General features: G+C 38.1%; 1 protein-coding gene across 2 annotated transcripts in view; it reads left to right on the top strand.

The window, feature by feature from the left end:
* Window positions 1-20,163, top strand: part of LOC124594829 (ATP-binding cassette sub-family C member 4-like) — a 316,274-nt gene that overhangs the window by 247,136 nt on the left and 48,975 nt on the right. For both annotated transcript variants that reach the window (XM_047133276.1, XM_047133277.1), the window contains 3 exons: window positions 9,552-9,702; window positions 13,337-13,443; window positions 14,756-14,876. In XM_047133276.1, coding sequence (XP_046989232.1) covers window positions 9,552-9,702; window positions 13,337-13,443; window positions 14,756-14,876 — 379 coding nt within the window. The remainder of the gene's footprint in view (window positions 1-9,551; window positions 9,703-13,336; window positions 13,444-14,755; window positions 14,877-20,163) is intronic.

Below are 20,163 nucleotides of genomic sequence, written 5' to 3'. Positions count from 1 at the left end.
TTGTATGTGGATCATACCTATTAGTAGCATTTGGTGAGAAAATGTTCATGCATTGTCAAACTAAACACAGCAGCAAAAATTGGGAAATTATATATATAGAAGTAAGCATACTTTTCTTTCCCTACTTGTGGTAGATATGCATGTCTTCTATAAGACAATGTCTACTTGTGACAACAATAAAGTATGACAAATTTACAATAATATCTAAATCAGTTAATCCCAATATATAAAACTAGATTACAGGCTGTTAAAGCAGTAAAACCATATTTAAAATAGATTAAGGCCTTTACAATAAATGGAAGAAAGCCTCAATCCTTATGGCTGATGGCACTGCACTTTGAACTGCTAGATGTTTATGCCATTGTCCGTAAGTTTAGAGGAGATGACATGGACCTGATGACAATGGCAGCTTCCTGCTGCAGCTTGCTGGTACTATATTAAAATCTCTGTCCTAATGAACTCAATAACATGGTCTCCAATACAAGTCCAGGCTGGCAATTTGCTTAAATACTAAAAAAAACTGTTAGTCAACAAGGACACAGCTGTGATTATACATTTTCATCCATCACATATTGTAGATTTATCAAGGACAGATGATGGCAGATTTGAACCTGTACATATAAACCCAGAAGTAATCACTAAATTCCACGGAGTGTAAGTAGATGAGACCTTACTGTGGGACATACATAAAAAAGTTAATAAATAGACTGAGCAGTTCGTACTATGCATTTATAATGTCCTGAGTAGAGAAAAGTTTATGACAATGAAACAGTAAAATGTGCCTACTTTGCACTAGTAAATTCAGTGTACACACGTCGCGTTCCATTTTGGGGTGCTCCACACAGAGAGATATTTATTATTCTGATGAGAATAATTAAGATAATGACATAAGCGTCCCTCTCCTCCACCACTAAACACTTTTTTCATTCCAGTGCCTTTTATTTAAATCCACATAACAATGTGCTTTTTTTCATGAAAATTTACAATTTTTTTTTTTAAGTGAAGGCATTTATCTTTATCAGTTCCATCATTCCAATGAATTATTTGTAATTAGTCAAAGAATGTGTAAGCAACTGCATAAGGCATGTGGGAGTTGTATGCAATACCAGTACCAGAAAGATCGAAGTTAAATAGAGAAAGATTCAGAGACAAAGTAAAAATGTTATTTCAGAAGAAGTCCTTCCACACAGTAGATGAATTTATGAATTCCATCCTACATTAACAAAGTTAAATATTATCTTATGTGCTAAAGGCTTCGCTGTTGATGTTACTATTATTTTTATTATTATGAGCCTAAATTAACCAAGTTACATGTTTCCTGTATACAGGGTGTTACAAAAAGGTACAGCCAAACTTTCAGGAAACATTCCTCACACACAAATAAAGAAAAGATGTTATGTGGAGATGTGTCCGGAAACGCTTAATTTCCATGTTAGAGCTCATTTTAGTTTCGTCCACCTACGCTCAATGGAGCACGTTATCATTATTTCATATGAGATACTCTACCTGTGCTGCTAGAAAATGCCTTTACAAGTACGACACAACATGTGGTTCATGCACGATGGAGCTCCTGCACATTTCAGTCGAAGTGTTCATACACTTCTCAACAACAGATTCGATGACCGATGGATTGGTAGAGGCCAACCAGTTCCATGGCCTCCACGCTCTCCTGACCTCAACCCTCTTGACTTTCATTTATGGGGGCATTTGAAAGCTCTTGTCGAGCTCGTGCTTGTATTGTGAACGGCTGTGATACAATACGTCATTCTCCAGAGCTGCATCAGCGCATCAGGGATTCCGTGCGATGGAGGGTGGATGCATGTATCCTCGCTAACGGAGGACATTTTGAACATTTCCTGTAACAAAGTGTTTGAAGTCACGCTGGTACGTTCTGTTGCTGTGTGTTTCCATTCCATGATTAATGTGATTTGAAGAGAAGTAATAAAATGAGCTCTAACATGGAAAGTAAGCGTTTCCGGACACATGTCCACATAACATATTTTCTTTCTTTGCGTGTGAGGAATGTTTCCTGAAAGTTTGGCCGTACCTTTTTGTAACACCCTGTATACCATACGTTTTTAGCTAATTTCTTTCTTTCTACAGACGTAACTGTTGATTTTTTATTAATATGAGTTAATTATAATGTTTATACAAATAATAACTGTGACTTGTCTCATATTCATTGTTTTGAATTATTATGAGCTAATTATGATATTTACATAAATTGTAATTGTGACTTGTCTTGTATCCATGTGTAACAACACACCGCAGAATTTATTGCATTGGTAAAAATCAAATTAAATGCAATTTTAAGAATTTTTAGTAAGTACAAGTATTGTGCAGAACATATTTCATAATAACTTGGTAATTGTAATTTACGATTACTGCAGCACATAGTGTAACCAACATAGCATGTTACTTTTAGTTTTCCCCTACAATGAGAATGTATATTGTGTGTATTTACCATAAATTAATGCTATTTTCGAATTTTTTAGTGACCATTACATCAAAAAAGTTTCAGAAAATCAGAAGGTCTGCCTTTCACACCAATTTTTCTGTTGTCTTAACAGAAATCTCGTATTGAATTATTAATTGTTTCAGTTCCTCAAGGGAATTAGCAAATACTTTTAGTTTAACAGATACAGAGATTAAAAGAGAATCAGCAAGATTAATTTAAACTTATCTTTTAATGTGCCATAAAACATTGCCCATCCTACAGTTCAGGCCCACTATGACTGCTGTTCTCAAGCATACGATGAGTTAGTAGATGTTCATAAACAGCTATAAGTCACCCTGACTATTGTCGGGTGATTCAAATACACTGCGAATGAGTGTGTTGTGTGGGTTACTGAGGGTCCTGTATCACAGTACAATCCTCTCCTGATAGTACTCTGATACATGACTTATGGTAACCCTCACACAGAGTACTGTCCTCTCCTGGAGACTGACAGCAAGGGGAAATGACAGCCATAATTTTTCCCAAGCGCATGCAGCTCTACTGACTGTATGATTAAATCATGAAAATATTCTGGAGGTAAAACAATCCCCCATTTGGATCTCCAGGCAGGGACTACTCAGAAGGATGTCGTCATCAGGAGAAACAAAAGTAGCACTCTATAGATCAGAGTGTGGAATGTTAGACCCCTTAATTGGGCAGATAGATTAGAAAATTTAAAAATGGAAATGGACAGGTTATGGTTAGATACTGTGGGAATTAGTGAAGTTCAGTGACAGGTGGAACAGGACTTCTGGTCAGGTGAATACCAGGTCATAAATACAAAATCAAATAGGGGTAATGCAGGAGTACATTTAATGATGAATAAGAAAATAGGCATGTGGGTAAGCTACTAAGAACAGCATAGTGAACACATTAATGTAGCAAGATAGCCACAAAGACCTTGCCCACCACAATAGCACAAGTTTATTTATATGCAATAGCTCCGCAGATGATGAAGAGATTGAAGAAATGTGTGATGAGATAAAAGAAATTACCTTGATAGTTAAGGGAGATGAAAATGTAATAGTCGTAGGTGACTCGAATTCGATAGTAGGCAAAAGAAGAGGAGGAAAACTGGTAGGTGAGTATGGTCAGGGGAAAGGAATGAAAGAGGAAGCCACCTGGTATGGCTAACACCTTGTTTAAGAATCATGAAAGAAAATTGGTATATGTGGAAGAGATGTGGAGAGACTGGAAGATTTCAGGCTCATTATATAATGGTAAGACAGAGTATTTAAAAGGCAGATTTTAATTTGTTAGACTTTTCAGTAGCAGATGTGGACTCTGACTGCAATTTATTTGTTATGAAGTGTAAATTAAAAGTGAATAAATTGCAAAAAGGTAAGAAATTAAGGAGATGTGATCTGGATAAGTTGAAAGAACCAGAGGTTGCAGGGAGTTTTGAAGGGAGCATTAGGCAATGACTGATCAGACCAGATAAAGAGAATACAGTAGAAGATGAATGGGTAGCTTTGAGAGATGAAACAGTGAAGGCAGCAGAGGGTCAAATAGGTAAAAAGACCAGGCCTAGTGGAAATCTATGAATAACACATGAGATATTGAATTTTACTGATGAAAGGAGAAAATTTAAAAATGCAGCAAATAAAGCAGGTGAAAAGCAATACAAATATATAAAAAATGAGACTGACAGGACACACAAGTTGGATTAAGTTGGATTGGCTGGAGGACAAATATAAAGATTTAAAAGCATACTTCACTGGCACAGGAACCATTCGCAGAAAAATTAAAGAGGCCTTTGGAGAAAAGAGAAGCAGCTGTATGAATATCAAGAGCTGAGATGCGAAACCAGTGCTAACCAAAGAAGGAGAGCTCAAAAGATGGAAGGAGTATATATAGGGTCTCTGCAAGGGAGATGAAGTTGAAAGCAATATTATACAAAAGGAAGAGGATGCAGATGAGGATGATATGGGAGATATGATACAGTGAGAAGAATTTGACAGAGCACTGACTTAACTGGAATACTCTCTTTCAAATTTTGAAGGTAGCAGGAGTAAAATAGAGGGAGCGAAAGGCCATTTACAACTTGTACAGAAACCAGATGGCAGTTATAAGAGCTGATTGGCATGAAAGGAAAGCAGTGGCTGAGAAAGGAGTGAGAGAGGGTTGTAGCCTGTCCCTTACGTTATTCAGTCTGCAGATTGAACAAAATTAAAGGAAACCAAGAAAAATTTGGAATAGGAATTAAAGAAACAAAAAATTTGAGGTCAGCCAATGATATTGTAATTCTATCAGAGGCAGCAAAGACTTGGAAGAGTAGTTAAACATAATGGAAAGTGTCTTGAAAGGAAGATATAAGATGGACATCTACAAAAGCACGCCAAGGATAATGGAATGTAGTAACATTAAATCAGGTGACGCTGAGGGAATTAGATTGGGAAATGAGACACTTAATGTAGTAGATAAGTTTTGCTATTTGGGCTGCAAAGTAACTGATGAGTGCTAAAGTAGAGAGGGTATAAAATGTAGACTGGCAAGGGCAAGAAAAGTGTTTATGAAGAAGAACAATTTGTCAGCTTCAAATATAGATTTAAGTCCTAAAAAGAGAGTATTACAGAGTGGCCCTCTGCCCAAACTGCGCACTTCTCTGGTCCAACCCACCACATTCAACGCAGCTGCCTGACAGCCTGTGCCTCTACCCACTGCAGCCCTGTGGCCTGACTCAAATGCTGTAATCTTCCAGAAGGTGTAGTGTAGGTGATTGCTCTAGATCTAATTCCTTGGACATCTCCTTGAAGAGTTGCAAAAAGCCTCTGTTTTAAAAGATACAAAATAAGTGATAATGTATAAGAGTTACAGTAAAAAAATATCATAAATGCAGTGAGAAGAGAAACTAGTTCAATTCGAGCTATTTATCCCTTCTTTGAGAACTTTTTGCATAAAGTCGAATATTGGCTTTCTACTGCTTATAACAACATCAACCGTGTATTCCAGTGAGTATCATTGGACTGCTCTAGCGATCTGTCAAGAGCATTAAGAAGGACACTTTTCTTTTCATGATGACACTTCAATCCCTCATCCAGCCATCCTGATTTAGGTTTTCCATGATTTCCCTAAATCACTTCAGTCAAATGTCGGTATGTTTCCTCCAAAAGGGCATGGCCGATTTCCATCCTCAACCTTCCCTAATCCAAGCTGCTGCTCCGTCTCTAATGACCTCGTTGTTGATGGGACATTAAACACTAATCTCCACCTCCTCCTCCTCTTCCTCCTTTTCCTTTCATAAGTGATGAGTTCTTTTGCAAAGACCATGAACTTGTGAACAACTGACGCATATATACTTCGCATTAAAAGTCTTTCATAACACTTTATTTAGCATATGACAGGAACAATTCAGTCCTGAATAACTGTGCAATGCAGTGGCAATGTTGGCACCTTGACCACTTGTAAAATGCTTGTCTTTCAAAGCAGAGTCATGGATACCAAGAGACATATATCTTCTCAACAGTTCTCTTCATATGTTATTGCCAGTTTTTGGTTCACCTGGAAACTGAATTCCCGGTGAACAGAATAGGAAACAGAGCGCGTCAGATAATGGTTTCTCCTTGCGCTGCATGACCACATGTCCGTAGTTGGTGAGCATTCACTTTTTATTATATGAGCTATTACCTATGGCATTATTATATGTCTTAGGCTTTTAGTACTTTTTACCATGTGCTGTGATATGTTTGTGGCATGAATAATAATAGCCTTTGCAGACTCTTATCTGTAAGTTCTTCCAGGGTCAGCCAATGTCTCAACAAGATCCAGAAACCTTCACTTCCTATAGTTCCTTGCAAACTTAGTCTCATGCACATCTATCCATTCATTTGTTGACAATTATCTCCTGAGTAGGTTTAGGAAGTCATTTCTCATACACATAAGATCGTTGTTTATTAAACAAGCAAGAATGGCTAGAAATGCGCAAAGTGCCAATTGACACTTTAGCGTGAGCATAAATTTCATTGCACAGTGAACAGTAAACAAAATTAACTTCTTTCCCATCACCATCCAATATAGGCTTACATGTCATCCAAACTGTACTTTTAAGATTCCTCTAGGCTGTGCAGTTATATACTCACCACTGATTAGTTTTTCTTTCATTTCCCTTTTTCCTGACATGCTCTTCTTCCTCTGCAAATCACATTCAGTTTCCACACTCATTTTGTGCATTAGGAAAAAAATGGCGAAGTTGCAGCACTACACCCACTACATTTAAATATGACATATCTTCTGGAAGATGAAAACAAATTTTGGGAACCATTTTCGCTGTCACACTTACATGTTAAAGGCCTGAAGTGGATTTGCTACCCCAGTCAAATATTGCGTCAGGAAATCAGCTGTTACAGTTTCTGGTTTAGTCAGCACAAGTTTCTGATTGGGTCAGCACAATCAATATTTCTCTTCAATTACGTATTAGAAGTAGGCAGATTCATGCTCAGTATAATATTTCTACTTCTACTTCACAGTGAAAAACGCCACTTCATCTATATTAGTCGAAATTTTTATAAAATGAGTGGTAACTTGACAGCCCATGCACTTTTCAAAAACAGTTGTGCTCTTTATTTGATAACCAAAATCGATTGTGAAAGTCAAAAACTGACAGCAAGAAGCATATTTCCTAAATTGATTTTGGAGTGTTTACATGAGTGATCAAAAGCAGCATTGGGAAATCAGTTTACGAAATCAGGTTTTTGGAGGCCATGTAAACATAGTGAGTAAGGACTGCTGTACTTGCCATTCATATACCTCACAACAGCGGTCAGTGCTGCCACCAGTCCATAGACTGCAGCAAGCCAGTGCTTGCACATGGCATGGACTAGTCCCTGAAGTGTTGCTGCATACTGTGGGCTGCGCCTCTGTGCATGACTCTGCAGAGCCTGTAGCACACCAGTGATTATGTACAGCACTGCTCCATTCGTGTGTTGACATCAAGGGCTCACTTCATCCTGAGACTCTTGTAGATCAGTGCTGCCACCACCCGAGGTCCGGGCTTCTGTGCACAGCACTGATTAGGAAGTCTTTTCTGAAGTTGTTTATCTTCAATGTAGCCATGTATGGAAGTGAAATGTGGATGATAAATTTCTTATACAGAAGAGAGTAAAAGCTCTTGTAATGTGGTGCTGCAGAAGAATGCTGAAGATTGGTTAGATAGCTCATGTAACTAATGGGGAGGGACTGAGTAGAACTGATGATAAAAGAAATTGTGCCACAACGTGACAAAAAGAAGGGATCAGTCAATAGGACACATTCTGAGACATCTATGGATAACCAGTTTAGTACTGGAGGACAGTGTGAGGAGTAAAAGTCATAGAGGGTAAAAATCGTAGAGAGAGACCAAGAGATGAATACAATAATCAGATTCAGAAGGACATAGGTTGCAGTAGTTATTTGGAGATGAAAAGGCTTGCACAAGATAGAGTATTTATCTTTTCAAAAAGTTTTGCACTGGACAGTTATTCAGTTTAATAAAAGTCCAGGCACAAAAGTTATTATTCCCAAAATTATAATAGTAATGAACCTGGAGATTACAAGCTGAGGACAACTGAACTGTTGTAAAACTACTGGACTTATCAATGGATCACTCATTATGAGTACGAATACATCTAGTGAAGTCACTAGGCCTGTAGCCTGTAATGGAAGGATACAACTGGCAGTGTCACATCACATGACAACACACATGCTGCAGATTTAAGGGCTGTCATGGACCACAAGAGGCTTGCTTGACAATCATAAGATGTTTACAGCAAGCTCTCATGTGGGTCTGTAGATGATGATCCTGCAGTACATTGTTTCCTCCTGGACTGTAATTTGGACTTTGGTGTTATCTAAAAACAATGTTTAGCTATTGCATGGATTTGTCTGTTTCCCCAATGCAACACTATCCTTGTTCACTATGTAACTGAGCATTGCATTTTTAATGAACTGAATGGGTGCACCAAAAATGTGGTTGGTAACTGAGTGTTTCCTCATCGAATTTACAAACAGTGGCCTCCAGCACTGATGTGTGAGTTATTAAGCAAATATTCACAGTACTGTATTGAGCATAAGGTATTCACCACCAAAAGCCTTTTGTTTTGTGTATTTCCAGACGAGTCAGGAAGTATTCTTTTCTGCGATTTGATTTTAAATAAGTAAGTGGTGCTGAATAAAATATGTGTTGAAGAATTTGACTTCTAAGTGAAGGAATATTCTGAATGGTTAGTTAAATAAACCTAGTGCCTAGAAGAAGGTAATGTAGTTTTAAATACAGGCAAAAGTATCAAAAGAAGTGTACACACTTTGTTTTTATAGAAGCACATATCAATACAAGATTTTGACTAGTTTTCTTTGTGCAGCAATCATTTGCAGCAAACAAAATTTACAAAACAAAGATAAGATTCTCTTTTAATAATGAAAAAAGTTATAAGATAGCTGACAATATAATGTTTTCAGCCTCATAGTACAGACCACAAAGATAAAATTAGCTCAATCATGCACAGGCAAATGAAATCATTCTTCCCATTCTCTACCTTTGAACACAATGGAAAGACTGCTCCATGTGTAATACAATAATGTGTATCTTCTATAATTCACATTACAGTGGTTTGTATGGTACAGAAATAAACATTAGTTTATTTGCAGGTCACCATTTCCAGTAACAAATATCTTACCAGTTAAATTTTTAACACTGTCAAGTAATATGTTAAAAACTGAAAATAATGCATACATGCCATTTTTTTTTACTTTTTTGTTCCAGTAGTACTATAATAAGGATTACCCTAAGTGTGAATGATAATCCATCCAGTTAACCTACACAAAAGTGTTATTATGACAAAGACAATTTAGTAAGATATTTTGATTGTTCTTAATATTTTTGTGAAGCTTCATAAGAGAGAGACTGATAATTGAGAGCTCCTCTGATCATCCACCCATTCTTTACATGTACCTGAAATAACTTTTCTAATTATTTGACTACTTGTGCTGTTGTATGATTGTCTCTTTGCCCAATTTTACTGTTTGTAATTATGTCAGATGATATTCACTTCTCTGACCACATTTCTTATCTAAATTCTAGATCATTATGAGTGTGCTTGGATCACTGGTCATAGCAGTGGCTGTCAACTGGGTGTATCTTATCCCTATTATTGTTATGGGCTTTATCCTTTGGTTTGTGAGAAAAATTTACCTGAGGTCTTCGATGAACATTAAGCGACTGGAAGGAATGAGTAAGTAAGATAAACTATGTAATGATTTTCATATTAGAGGCAACAATTTTTCAGAGCTGGAATTCATATTTAATTTATGATCATCATTGTAATCTTGGAGCAATAACTGCATTCTTAATCTTAATATGTTGGGAAACAACTGGGTCACAGCAGTAATGAGGAAGTTCTGAAAATTTTGCATCTGATTTTAAATACATTTCTCTCACTAGTTCCCATACACAATGAGTTCACCATACTACAACATTAATAGAAACTAATTCCAGGGATATAATGAAAAACATGAGTTCCAAACAAAGACCAGTAACTAAAACTAAAAGCCTTGTTGAGACTTAAGTAATTATCTTTTACAGTTTCGCTCTTCTTAAATTTCCTGCTATGAGAATTAGTCCTCCCCCTCCCCCCCCCCCCTCCCCCCATGAACCATGGACCTTGCCATTGGTGGGGAGGCTTGCATGCCTCAGCGATACAGATAGCCATACTGTAGGTGCAACCACAATGGAGGGGTATCTGTTGAGAGGCCAGACAAACGTGTGGTTCCTGAAGAGGGGCAGCAGCCTTTTCAGTAGTTTAAGGGGCAACAATCTGGATGAGTGACTGATCTGGCCTTGTAGCATTCACCAAAATGGCCTTGCTGTGTTGGTACTGTGGATGGCTAGAAGCAAGGAGAAACTACAGCCATAATTTTTCATGAGGGTATGCAGCTTTACTGTATGGTTAAATGATGATGGTGTCTTCTTGGACAAAATACTCCGGAGGTAAAATAGTCCCCCATTTGGATCTCAGGCAAGGACTACTCAGGAGAATGTTTTTATCAGGAGAAAGAAAACGTGTTCTACATATTGAAGCCCTTCCCCATGAGCCATGGACCTTGCCGCTGGTGGGGAGGCTTGCGCACCTCAGCGATACAGATGGCCATACCGTAGGTGCAACCACAACGGAGGGGTATCTGTTGAGAGGCCAGACAAACATGTGGTTCCTGAAGAGGGGCAGCAGCCTTTTCAGTAGTTGCAGGGGCAACAGTCTGGATGATTGACTGACCTGGCCTTGCAACATTAACCAAAACAGCCTTGCTGTCCTGGTACTGCGAACGGCTGAAAGCAAGGGGAAACTATGGGCGTAATTTTTCCTGAGGGCATGCAGCTTTACTGTATGGATAAATGATGATGGCGTCCTCTTGGGTAGAATATTTCGGAGATAAAATAGTCCCCCATTTGGATCTCCGGGCGGGGACTATTCAAGAGGACGTCGTTATCAGGAAAAAGAAAACTGGCGTTCTACGGATCGGAGCGTGGAATGTCAGATCCCTTAACCGGGCAGGTAGATTAGAAAATTTAAAAAGGGAAATGGATAGGTTAAAGTTAGATATAGTGGGAATTAGTGAAGTTCGGTGGCAGGAGGAACAAGACTTTTGGTCAGGTGAATACAGGGTTATAAACACAAAATCAAATAGGGGTAATGCAGGAGTAGGTTTAATAATGAATAAAAAAATAGGAGTGCGGGTAAGCTACTACAAACTGCATAGTGAACACATTATCATGGCCAAGATAGACATGAAGCCCACGCCTCCTACAATAGTACAAGTTTATATGCCAACTAGCTCTGCAGATGATGAAGAAATTGAAGAAATGTATGATGACAAAAAAGAAATTATTAAGGTCGTGAATGGAGACAAAAATTTAATAGTCATGGGTGACTGGAATTCGATAGTAGGAAAAGGAAGTGAAGGAAAAGTAGTAGGTGAATATGGAATGAAAGAGGAAGCCACCTGGTAGAATTTTGCACAGAGCATAACTTGACTGGCTGCTGTGTATAGAGGTGGGGAACAAGTGTCAGCATTTATTTTTAATGGATGTCAATCAGGAACAGCTGATCTATGTCTCCAATGAGTGGTGTCTGCAGTCTGTTGGACCCATGATGCTGCTGTACCATACCAGCTGGATGGCAAGGTCAGTCATAGCATTTTCCCAGTAAGAGGTCCCCAAATGTGACAGGGTGCACACCTGCAGCTGTCCCCCACCATCACCAGCTGTCTGCAGAGTAAAGCACCAGCAAGGCTTGCACCTGCAGTTTGTGCTCTGGAGCCATAAAACTGGAACCAGCACCCTTCTTTCATCTCTTATCTTTGGATTGTGCTTGCCCTCACCATTACAGGCAGCCCAGCCACTATGCCAGTATCCGTACTCTTCCACCACTCCAGAGGCATCAGCTGCACTGATGTTGCCTATTGTGGGGTAGTTCCACTACTGGGGAATCTCACACCCTCTCTGGTTTTGTTTCGGAAGTTGTGGCACAAACATTACCAGTTTCAGTCCTACGTGGCCTTTTCATGGGGGGAGGAACCAGCAGTAGGCATGAATATGGGAACAGATGAACTGGCGTGGGTTTCTGAGCAAAATAAAGTGGAAAACTGTTACGGATAGTGTGCACAAAATATTATATGGGCAGAACCAGTGATCCAGGTGTTTACCTGTTGGTGGCAATAGGCCAGGCTGATTTCAACTATCTCAGATCTGACATTCTCCTCGCACCATGCTCTGTTGTGTTGTGTTTTGTTGTTCAATTACTCCCACTGGTTGTGTTTTGTGTTTCTCTTCATGCTCTTCCCTACACAGTGTTTGGACTCACTGCTCCCCTGTAGATGGACTTGCCAATCAAGATTCTATTCCCTATTCCAGTGTTCAAATTCCTAGCTTGCAGTCGAGCAACCATCAGATAGTATAGATACATCTGTACCAACTGTGACATTTTCATGGCACTGTCAAACCCTGTGCAGATACAGAAAACAAAATTAAAGTATATTGTACCAAGAAATGTTATCCATCCTCCACTTCATTTTAAAAAGTAACAGTAATGCACAACATACGTGTGGATAAAGGCTTAAGAAAATTTTACTGGGAGCATCATTAAAAGTAGTTACACAAAATCAGATTCAGTTTCCAGATTGTAGCTGCGACACAAATGAGGTGATACTGGAAACACTGACCACCTAACTTAATGGACACAGTTTAATGATGTAAGGAAGTTTATGGATTGAAAATAATGGTCAAATGCAGATGCAATAGATTTCCTCAGACAGACATTTCAAGCAGCACCCACAAATATCTGTCAAAATCTTATGGTCAATTTTTGTTTGCTGAATTACCATCCTCCAGAACCTGGCCAACTCTAAACTTGATACTGAATTTACTCTAGTTTCAAAACATTATATGGATGGATTTCTTTTCCACTTTTGAGATTTGAAGTTCATCAAGTTAATCTGTAGGAGTTACATGGTCTTCTAACATTAAGGAAAATGTCTTCTGCTAAAATTTTATTAATTTTACACAATACGGCACTTTCACTACCCAAGTAATCCAAATCAGTTTCAATATGAATGGCATCATTATTTTCACTGTTTTCCTTGGTTCATTTAAAAGCTTTAGATAGTTTTAGTTGATTTTCACCTTCACTTCACTTGAAAGTATTTCCAGTACTCTAAAAATTATGGTAATACATAACTTTACCAACTGAAAACACACTGTAGAATGTCAGGATTACACAATGTTTCAAATATTTCTTTTTAGTTTTGAGTCTTTAATTTCAGTTCCCTCACAACTAAAAATAATACCTGATCAGATCTATAAATTTGTTTCAGCTAAAAGTCCTGTATTCACCCACCTTCTTGCAACTTTACAAGGACTGACTACTATAAGAGCCTTTGGTGCTGAGAGTGTATTGAGAGAAGAATTTGACAAACATCAGGTAATACAAAAAATTACAAAGCTGCACTTTGTGGTTCATATTACTAATTTTTCAGGTTATATATTGTGATTATTTGACACAGGTCATGTAAACACATGCATATGTCAGTTACACCTCATATTAATATTTCAATTCACTGTTATCTGTCCTATAGATCAAATCACTTGTGCAGCTGATCCGGACAAGTCAGTGAACATTCATATTTGTGCATCAAATTAAAGTAAAAGTTTATATTAAGAGTAGAGTCATGACTGTCAAAGTTAGTGACAAGAGCAAAGCTTCAGGTTGCAACAACATGAAATTATAATAGAAAACGTAAAAATCTTTTGACTTACATGTTATCTTTGCTAAAAAAACGTGTCATCTGAAAAGATTACAGATTCATGGTTGGAAACAGGGCTTTTGGCATATGTATTGAAAAATACCTAAGGTTCAAAAGATTACAGCGCCGGCAGAAGTGGCACAGCAGTTCTAGGCGCTTCAGTTTGGAACCGCGCGATCGCTACGGTCGCAGGTTTGAATCCTGTCTTGGGCATGAATGTGTGTGATGTCCCTAGGTTAGTTAGGTTTAAGTAGTTCTAAGTTTTAGGGGACTGATGACCTCAGATGTTAAATCTCGTAGTGCTGAGCCATTTGAACCATTTTTAAAAAGAATACAAATTTGGTTGAAGAAATTTGGAGCTGAAATACTCATTTTGATGAAAGAGGGGTGATTTGGCTCACCTGATACCTGTTGGGAGGTGGGAAGATTTGCTTCTTGTGTCACTGGTGTGGCAATTTATAATTCTTGCGGCATGCTGCACTGTGAAGCAAGTGGATTCAGTTGCATAAACGCATAGTAATAGCTGAATTTTGAACAATTTGGACAGTAATTTTGTCATGCTTTGCTTTCTTCTTGGATGACATTACTCTCATTTTTATACTGCCAGACTAAGTAGTTCAAGATTTTAAAATTGAATGAGGTATGGCACAATTGACAAGCTTCAAAGAATCTATAGTGGTTTCATCTGTGATGCCCTCCAATAAGACACTGATTTTTCAGATCATTTTTAGTAACGTTTCTGTATGTAGTATTCAGTAAAGTTTATTAATAATGAACAATTCAACAACTGGAAAGGTATCCCTGCTTTTATATGTTTCTATTGTTAGTTCTAGGAATTTTCCCTCCTGAAGATATGTAATGTCCAACCCTTAAATCACCTTAAAATTATGTGATAATTTTATTAAATTATTCTGTCTCTATAGGAGAATGAAGAGTTTTCATTCTTCAGATAAACAGTGAAGTTACTTTCTTATTATGTACGTGTTTCAGGATTTACACACTTCAGCATGGCATATGTATTTAACGACATCACAGACATTTGGGTTCACCTTAGATGTTATGTCTACAGTTTACATGGCATTCATTGCATTCAGTTTCTTATTTCTAGAAGGTATGTGCAAATTATTGTTTTCTAAATCTGTAAAATGCTTTGAATATAGCATATACTTGCTTCATAGTTATGAACAAAAAATTAAATTTACTCATCATGTGGAAAGCACATCAGTCAACTGTACTATGTATATACCCTACTCTTAACACTACACTTACGACACAAAACACATACTTCACAAAGGTAAGGTGTTAATGTGGAGAGGGAAAAACTTTTCAGTTAGGTGGATTAATAGATGTCATGGGGTCTCCCAACAAATAATTTTGTATGGCTTACATTTACCAGTTGAGATGATGTAGTGGTAAGGTATCAGGCTTGCATTCTGTAGGAGTGGTGCTTAAAGTCCCAACTGATCACCTAGATCCCACATTTCCTCAGTTTCTCTAAACCACTTAAGGCAACCAGTGTAAATTGAAAAGGCCACAGTCAAATTTCTGCTTCACCCTTATCCAACTCAAGCTAGCACTTCATCTTTAACAACCTTGTTGCTGATATATCATTAAGCCCTAATCTTCAACTTTTCCTAGCATCTACATACTTATACTGTGTGTGAACAGAACTGTGTCATCAGCACTTCTACTGGTACATCAGAAGTGTGCAATGAGTACAGCATAGGTATGAACACTGACCCCCCTGGCACTCAAGCACATATTGACTGTTCCATAATGGAAGGATATTTATGGATAGGTAGGAGTGGAGCAGGTAACTGTGTGACATCATTACTGATGGCCAAGAACTTTGTATGTGAGGCCAGTGTGGCACACAGAAACAAATGCCTCTGACAGAACCAGGCATCATCTTAAGGTGCTCACAATGCTGCTGCTTCATCAACTGCAGCAGTAGATGAGATGTAGAGAGCCTCCTCCAGAAGCCAAACTGCTCATCTGGTACTATGCATTATGCAATGACATGTTTGAGCAATCACTTCATGTAGATCCTCTTGAAAACTTTCAAACAGGAAGGAAGCAGTCTGATCAGCCAATAATCCTGTGACAGCCATGGATATTTACCACTCTCCAGCATAGCTACAACTTTCATGTTTCTACAGAGAGGGGCAGTTGACAGACTGCTCATCACAGTAAAATGGCAGTCAAGATGTGATGTGAACTTAGTAGCAGTTGCTTCAGCAGTACGTTGTAGAGTCCATTGCTGCCTCCATCTTTCTTTACATTTAAGTGCTGAACATCTCCTCCCCTGTGACTGGCTCAATCTTGTCCTCTTCCCTGGGCTGCCAGTAGCCTATCTACCCCAGGCAGATGTGCTTGTTGTTGACTGGGTCTTCACAGGCATAAAATGGCTGCAAATTTATCTGCCAAGGCATTGGTATCTGGCTCACAGATGACATCTGGTACATTTTCAGCAGTGGGTTTAGCTACCTATGAAGAAGGAATTGTGTGGCCACAGTGCTGTCATCCTTGATACTGAATGTGGCAATATTGCCCACCCAATCTTGGATTCAAGCCTCATCTGTGGCTACCTTGACATCTTGTTACAGCTGATTTTAAAGTCATTTTATCAATGGATGATGAGTGAGTTTCCATTTGCAGAAGTGCCAGTTTTACATCTTAATGACCGCCTAAGTGCGGCTTTTGCAGGCTCCTGTACATGGCTGTATCTGCCACTCACAGCACCTGTCACATAAGGGGGGTCAGCACCTTGTTGACCACACTGCCTGGATCCATTGTGCCCTCACACTTCTCTAATATCTGGGTTTGGGAATGTTTCCAGTTGATTCCTTGGAGATGGCAACATCTGTTGGGCTGTGAGATTATTTTGATGTCCATGTTAAGTATCACTGGGATGTGGTCCAATGACAAGCCACAGCATTTCAATGTGAAGGTGAATTGGCTGACTCCCAAGAATAAAAGCATTTAGGATGTATGTCTGGCCTCGACAGAAGTAGATAGTGTGGTTGTTCAGCCCCAGGACAATTGCACCTGCCTCAAAATGACACTGGTGCCAGCTGTTGATGTCGGTAATGTATTTTTGGATTCTATCACCATTTTCATACAGTCATGAGATACAAAACACTTACGAATATCATTTATTTTGTCCTTCTATTTGGTTTGCTTTTATAGCTCATAGTGTACAGAATTCTATGTACACCACATTGGTGGCCCACTGCTCACTTACAACTCATTGCAGACTGAAAAATTGTAAGAGAGAACTTCATTCACTGCCGGCAACACTGCTGCATTGATAATTGAGTTTCATTGCCACGCATTATAGAGACATTCATGCTTAAATGTGATGGGTGCATATTTACAGAAGTGACTACTGAATTCATCACAAGAAGGCTGTTTTACTACAATTACTCAATGAGCACCTACCACTGTTGGATCACATAGGTTGGCAGCAGTTCCAATGATGACAACTTCTCACTTCTACCAACAAGTAATGACCACCAGCCACACACTTCAAATGAACATCCCTTCAGCAAATGAAAATAAATATAATACAATATGCTGCTTTAAATTAGCACCTGACAATTGTTAACCATTACTTGAATTTTGAAAGCACCGGCACAGATCACACATGCTTGAATATTAAGCTTGTGAAGATAAGTAATTAATTCTATAATAACTGTCAATTAAGTTAATGTTACACCATAACTAAGTTAATTAGAGTCTGTTTTATATCATCTATTGAAGGTTTCACTTGTTTCAAAGCACTTCTCGAGAAAAAAAAAAAAAAAAAAAAAAAAAAAAAAAAAAAAAAAACATAACCAGTTTCTGCATACTTTAGACGTAGGTTTACATACAAACTAAAGACATTTCTTTAAGTATTAAGTGAAGAATTTAGATTATTTTCATTACATATATATTTAGTAGTGTCATATCTACTTGCGGAATTAAAGGTTTTAAGTTGTATCTTTTATTTCCTTTCAAAACGTGTAAGGTATGTATCGTGCATACACGATCTTAGGCCTGATTTTTTGGGTATACAAGCTCTGATTTTTAATGTTAAATTAACTGCATTACGTTACTATATTAATAGTATAAACATATATTAGTGTTCCACATAACTTTAGTGACTCTTGTGATCTGTAGTTAATAGAATATTACTCTCACTGCCTAGATAAAGTTTGTAAAAATATTGTAAACCACCATGAGTGAGAAGTGTTTGAGCTGTCGTAGGAAAGTCAGTTTTGAGGTTCTGTGCAGCAGTTGTGGCAAATGGTTACATTAGGGTGAATATAGTGGCATGGAAATCATGGGAGTGAATGGTCCTCTTCCATGGTACTGCAGATTATGTTCGAGGGATAGGAAGGGAAGATTAGAGTCCTTCAGGCTGAACTGAATATTTCTAGGGAGGAACTGATGGGGTTAAGGGGGGAGAATGATGAAGACAGGTGGGAAGTGGTAGCAAGGAACAGAAAGAGAACAGAAAGAGAACAATATCTGACAGTTACATCATTGGCACAAATAATAGATTTGCCATGCTACCTCAGTCAATTAAGGAAGAGTTCAAGTAGATGTAAGTGTACTCAGCTCTCAACAGACTTTCACTAGGAAACCAACTGTTGCAAAAAGAGTAGAAAGTAGGAGGAAAGTTCTGTCGTTAGGTAGTAGCCATGGAAGAGGTGTGGGCCAGATGTTGCAGGAAAAATTAGCTGACAGTTACTGGGTCACAAGTATTTTCAAGCCCAGTGCATGTCTTATCCAAGTGATAGAGGTTGTAGGACCATTGTGCAAGGATTTTACAGGATCATGTTATGGTAGTGGGCGGAGCAGGAAACAATACGGTATTGACAGGGATCAGGTCTACAATATTGACTGTGACCTGGTAAAAATAGCATCCACAACAAACCATACAAATTTTGGCTTGGTTCCTGCTTTCATGCGGTATACCGGCCCCAACTGAACAGCTCTGTCAGCAATATGGAGGTAGATGAGCTGCTTCGGGCGCGTACTTTGTCAGGCATAGGTTTGGTTCCTGTTGATGGTATTGGTAGGTGCGACTTCACAAGACATGACCTGCATCTCAATAGAAAAGGGAAGGGTAAACTGGACAGGATGACAGCAAAATCTTTAAGGAGGGGGGCACTGAAACTCACGGGAGTACTTTTTTAGGCTAAGATCAGTGTCCAATCATTCAACATTGATTGAAATTAAGCTTAATGAGAAGTTCAGTTAGGCAGGTACTAGAGATGTTAAAATATCACAAGATTCTCATAACAGTAAAGTGACAAATAATGTTAGTATGTCACAAGATTCACATAAAAGCACAGTAAAAATAATGTCAGTATATTGCATCAGAATATCAGGGGATTAAAAAACACAGTAAATGAGCTTCTTGTTTGGTTAGAAGATTTAGAAACTGAGGGTGGAACAGATGTACTATGCCTGTTTGAACATCATATAGTCACAGGTATGGAAATGGTAAATGTAGATGAATATGAGCTTTCAGCACTATGGAGAGAGGAAGAGATGCCATATATATTAAAATCTGTTATAGTGTGAAAAACTTGGAAACTAAAAAAGATTTGCATAGAGCAACATACAGAAGCATGAGCATGTGAGCTTAAACTAAATAATGGCACTATTATAATTGTAGCCATGTGTAGATCCCCATTGGGAAAGTTTCAAATATTTTTGAAAAACTTGGCTTCGTTGTTGTGCTATCTGTCATACAGAAGAAAGCAAATTATTGTTTGTGGGGATTTCAATGTAGATTTTTTTGAGAGAGTCTGGTAGAAAGCTTGACATTGAAGTATTACTTGGTTCTTTCATTTGATGTCAGTTATTGATTTTCCTACTTGGTTGGTACAGGAAGATAGATAATGTTTTCGTAGACCAAGATAATCAAATAGAAACTTTGCCTGTTATGAATGGTCTATCTGATCATGATGCACAGCTAGTTACACTATATGACATAGCTCCATACAGTAATGCAAAACAGTCCTCCAAAGTAGTGTGTTCAGTTAATGATTTAAAAATTCAAGATTTTAGGGAAAGTTTACAACAGTCAGACTGGGATGAGGTGTACAAGGAACATGATGCTAATAATTTCACCTATTTCATGATACCTTTGTGAGTATATTTGGAAACAGTTTCCCCAAGAAAACACTGAAATATAATTGTAAGAAACCATGTAAAAAGTCATGGCTTACTAAAGTGATAAAAATATCTTGTAAATGGAAATGTACCTTATAGCTAGGAGGAGTAATGATCTCAAAACAGAGAAACATTAAAAAAACTACTGCACTGTAGTAAGAAAAGTTATTACAAAGTCCAGAAGTATGTACATTATGTTTGAGATTAGCACATCTGATAATAAAATTAAA

This window comes from Schistocerca americana, chromosome 2 (genome assembly GCF_021461395.2).
Source record: "Schistocerca americana isolate TAMUIC-IGC-003095 chromosome 2, iqSchAmer2.1, whole genome shotgun sequence".
Taxonomy (NCBI): Eukaryota; Metazoa; Arthropoda; class Insecta; order Orthoptera; family Acrididae; genus Schistocerca; species Schistocerca americana.
This window is presented reverse-complemented; position numbering and strand designations above follow the sequence as displayed.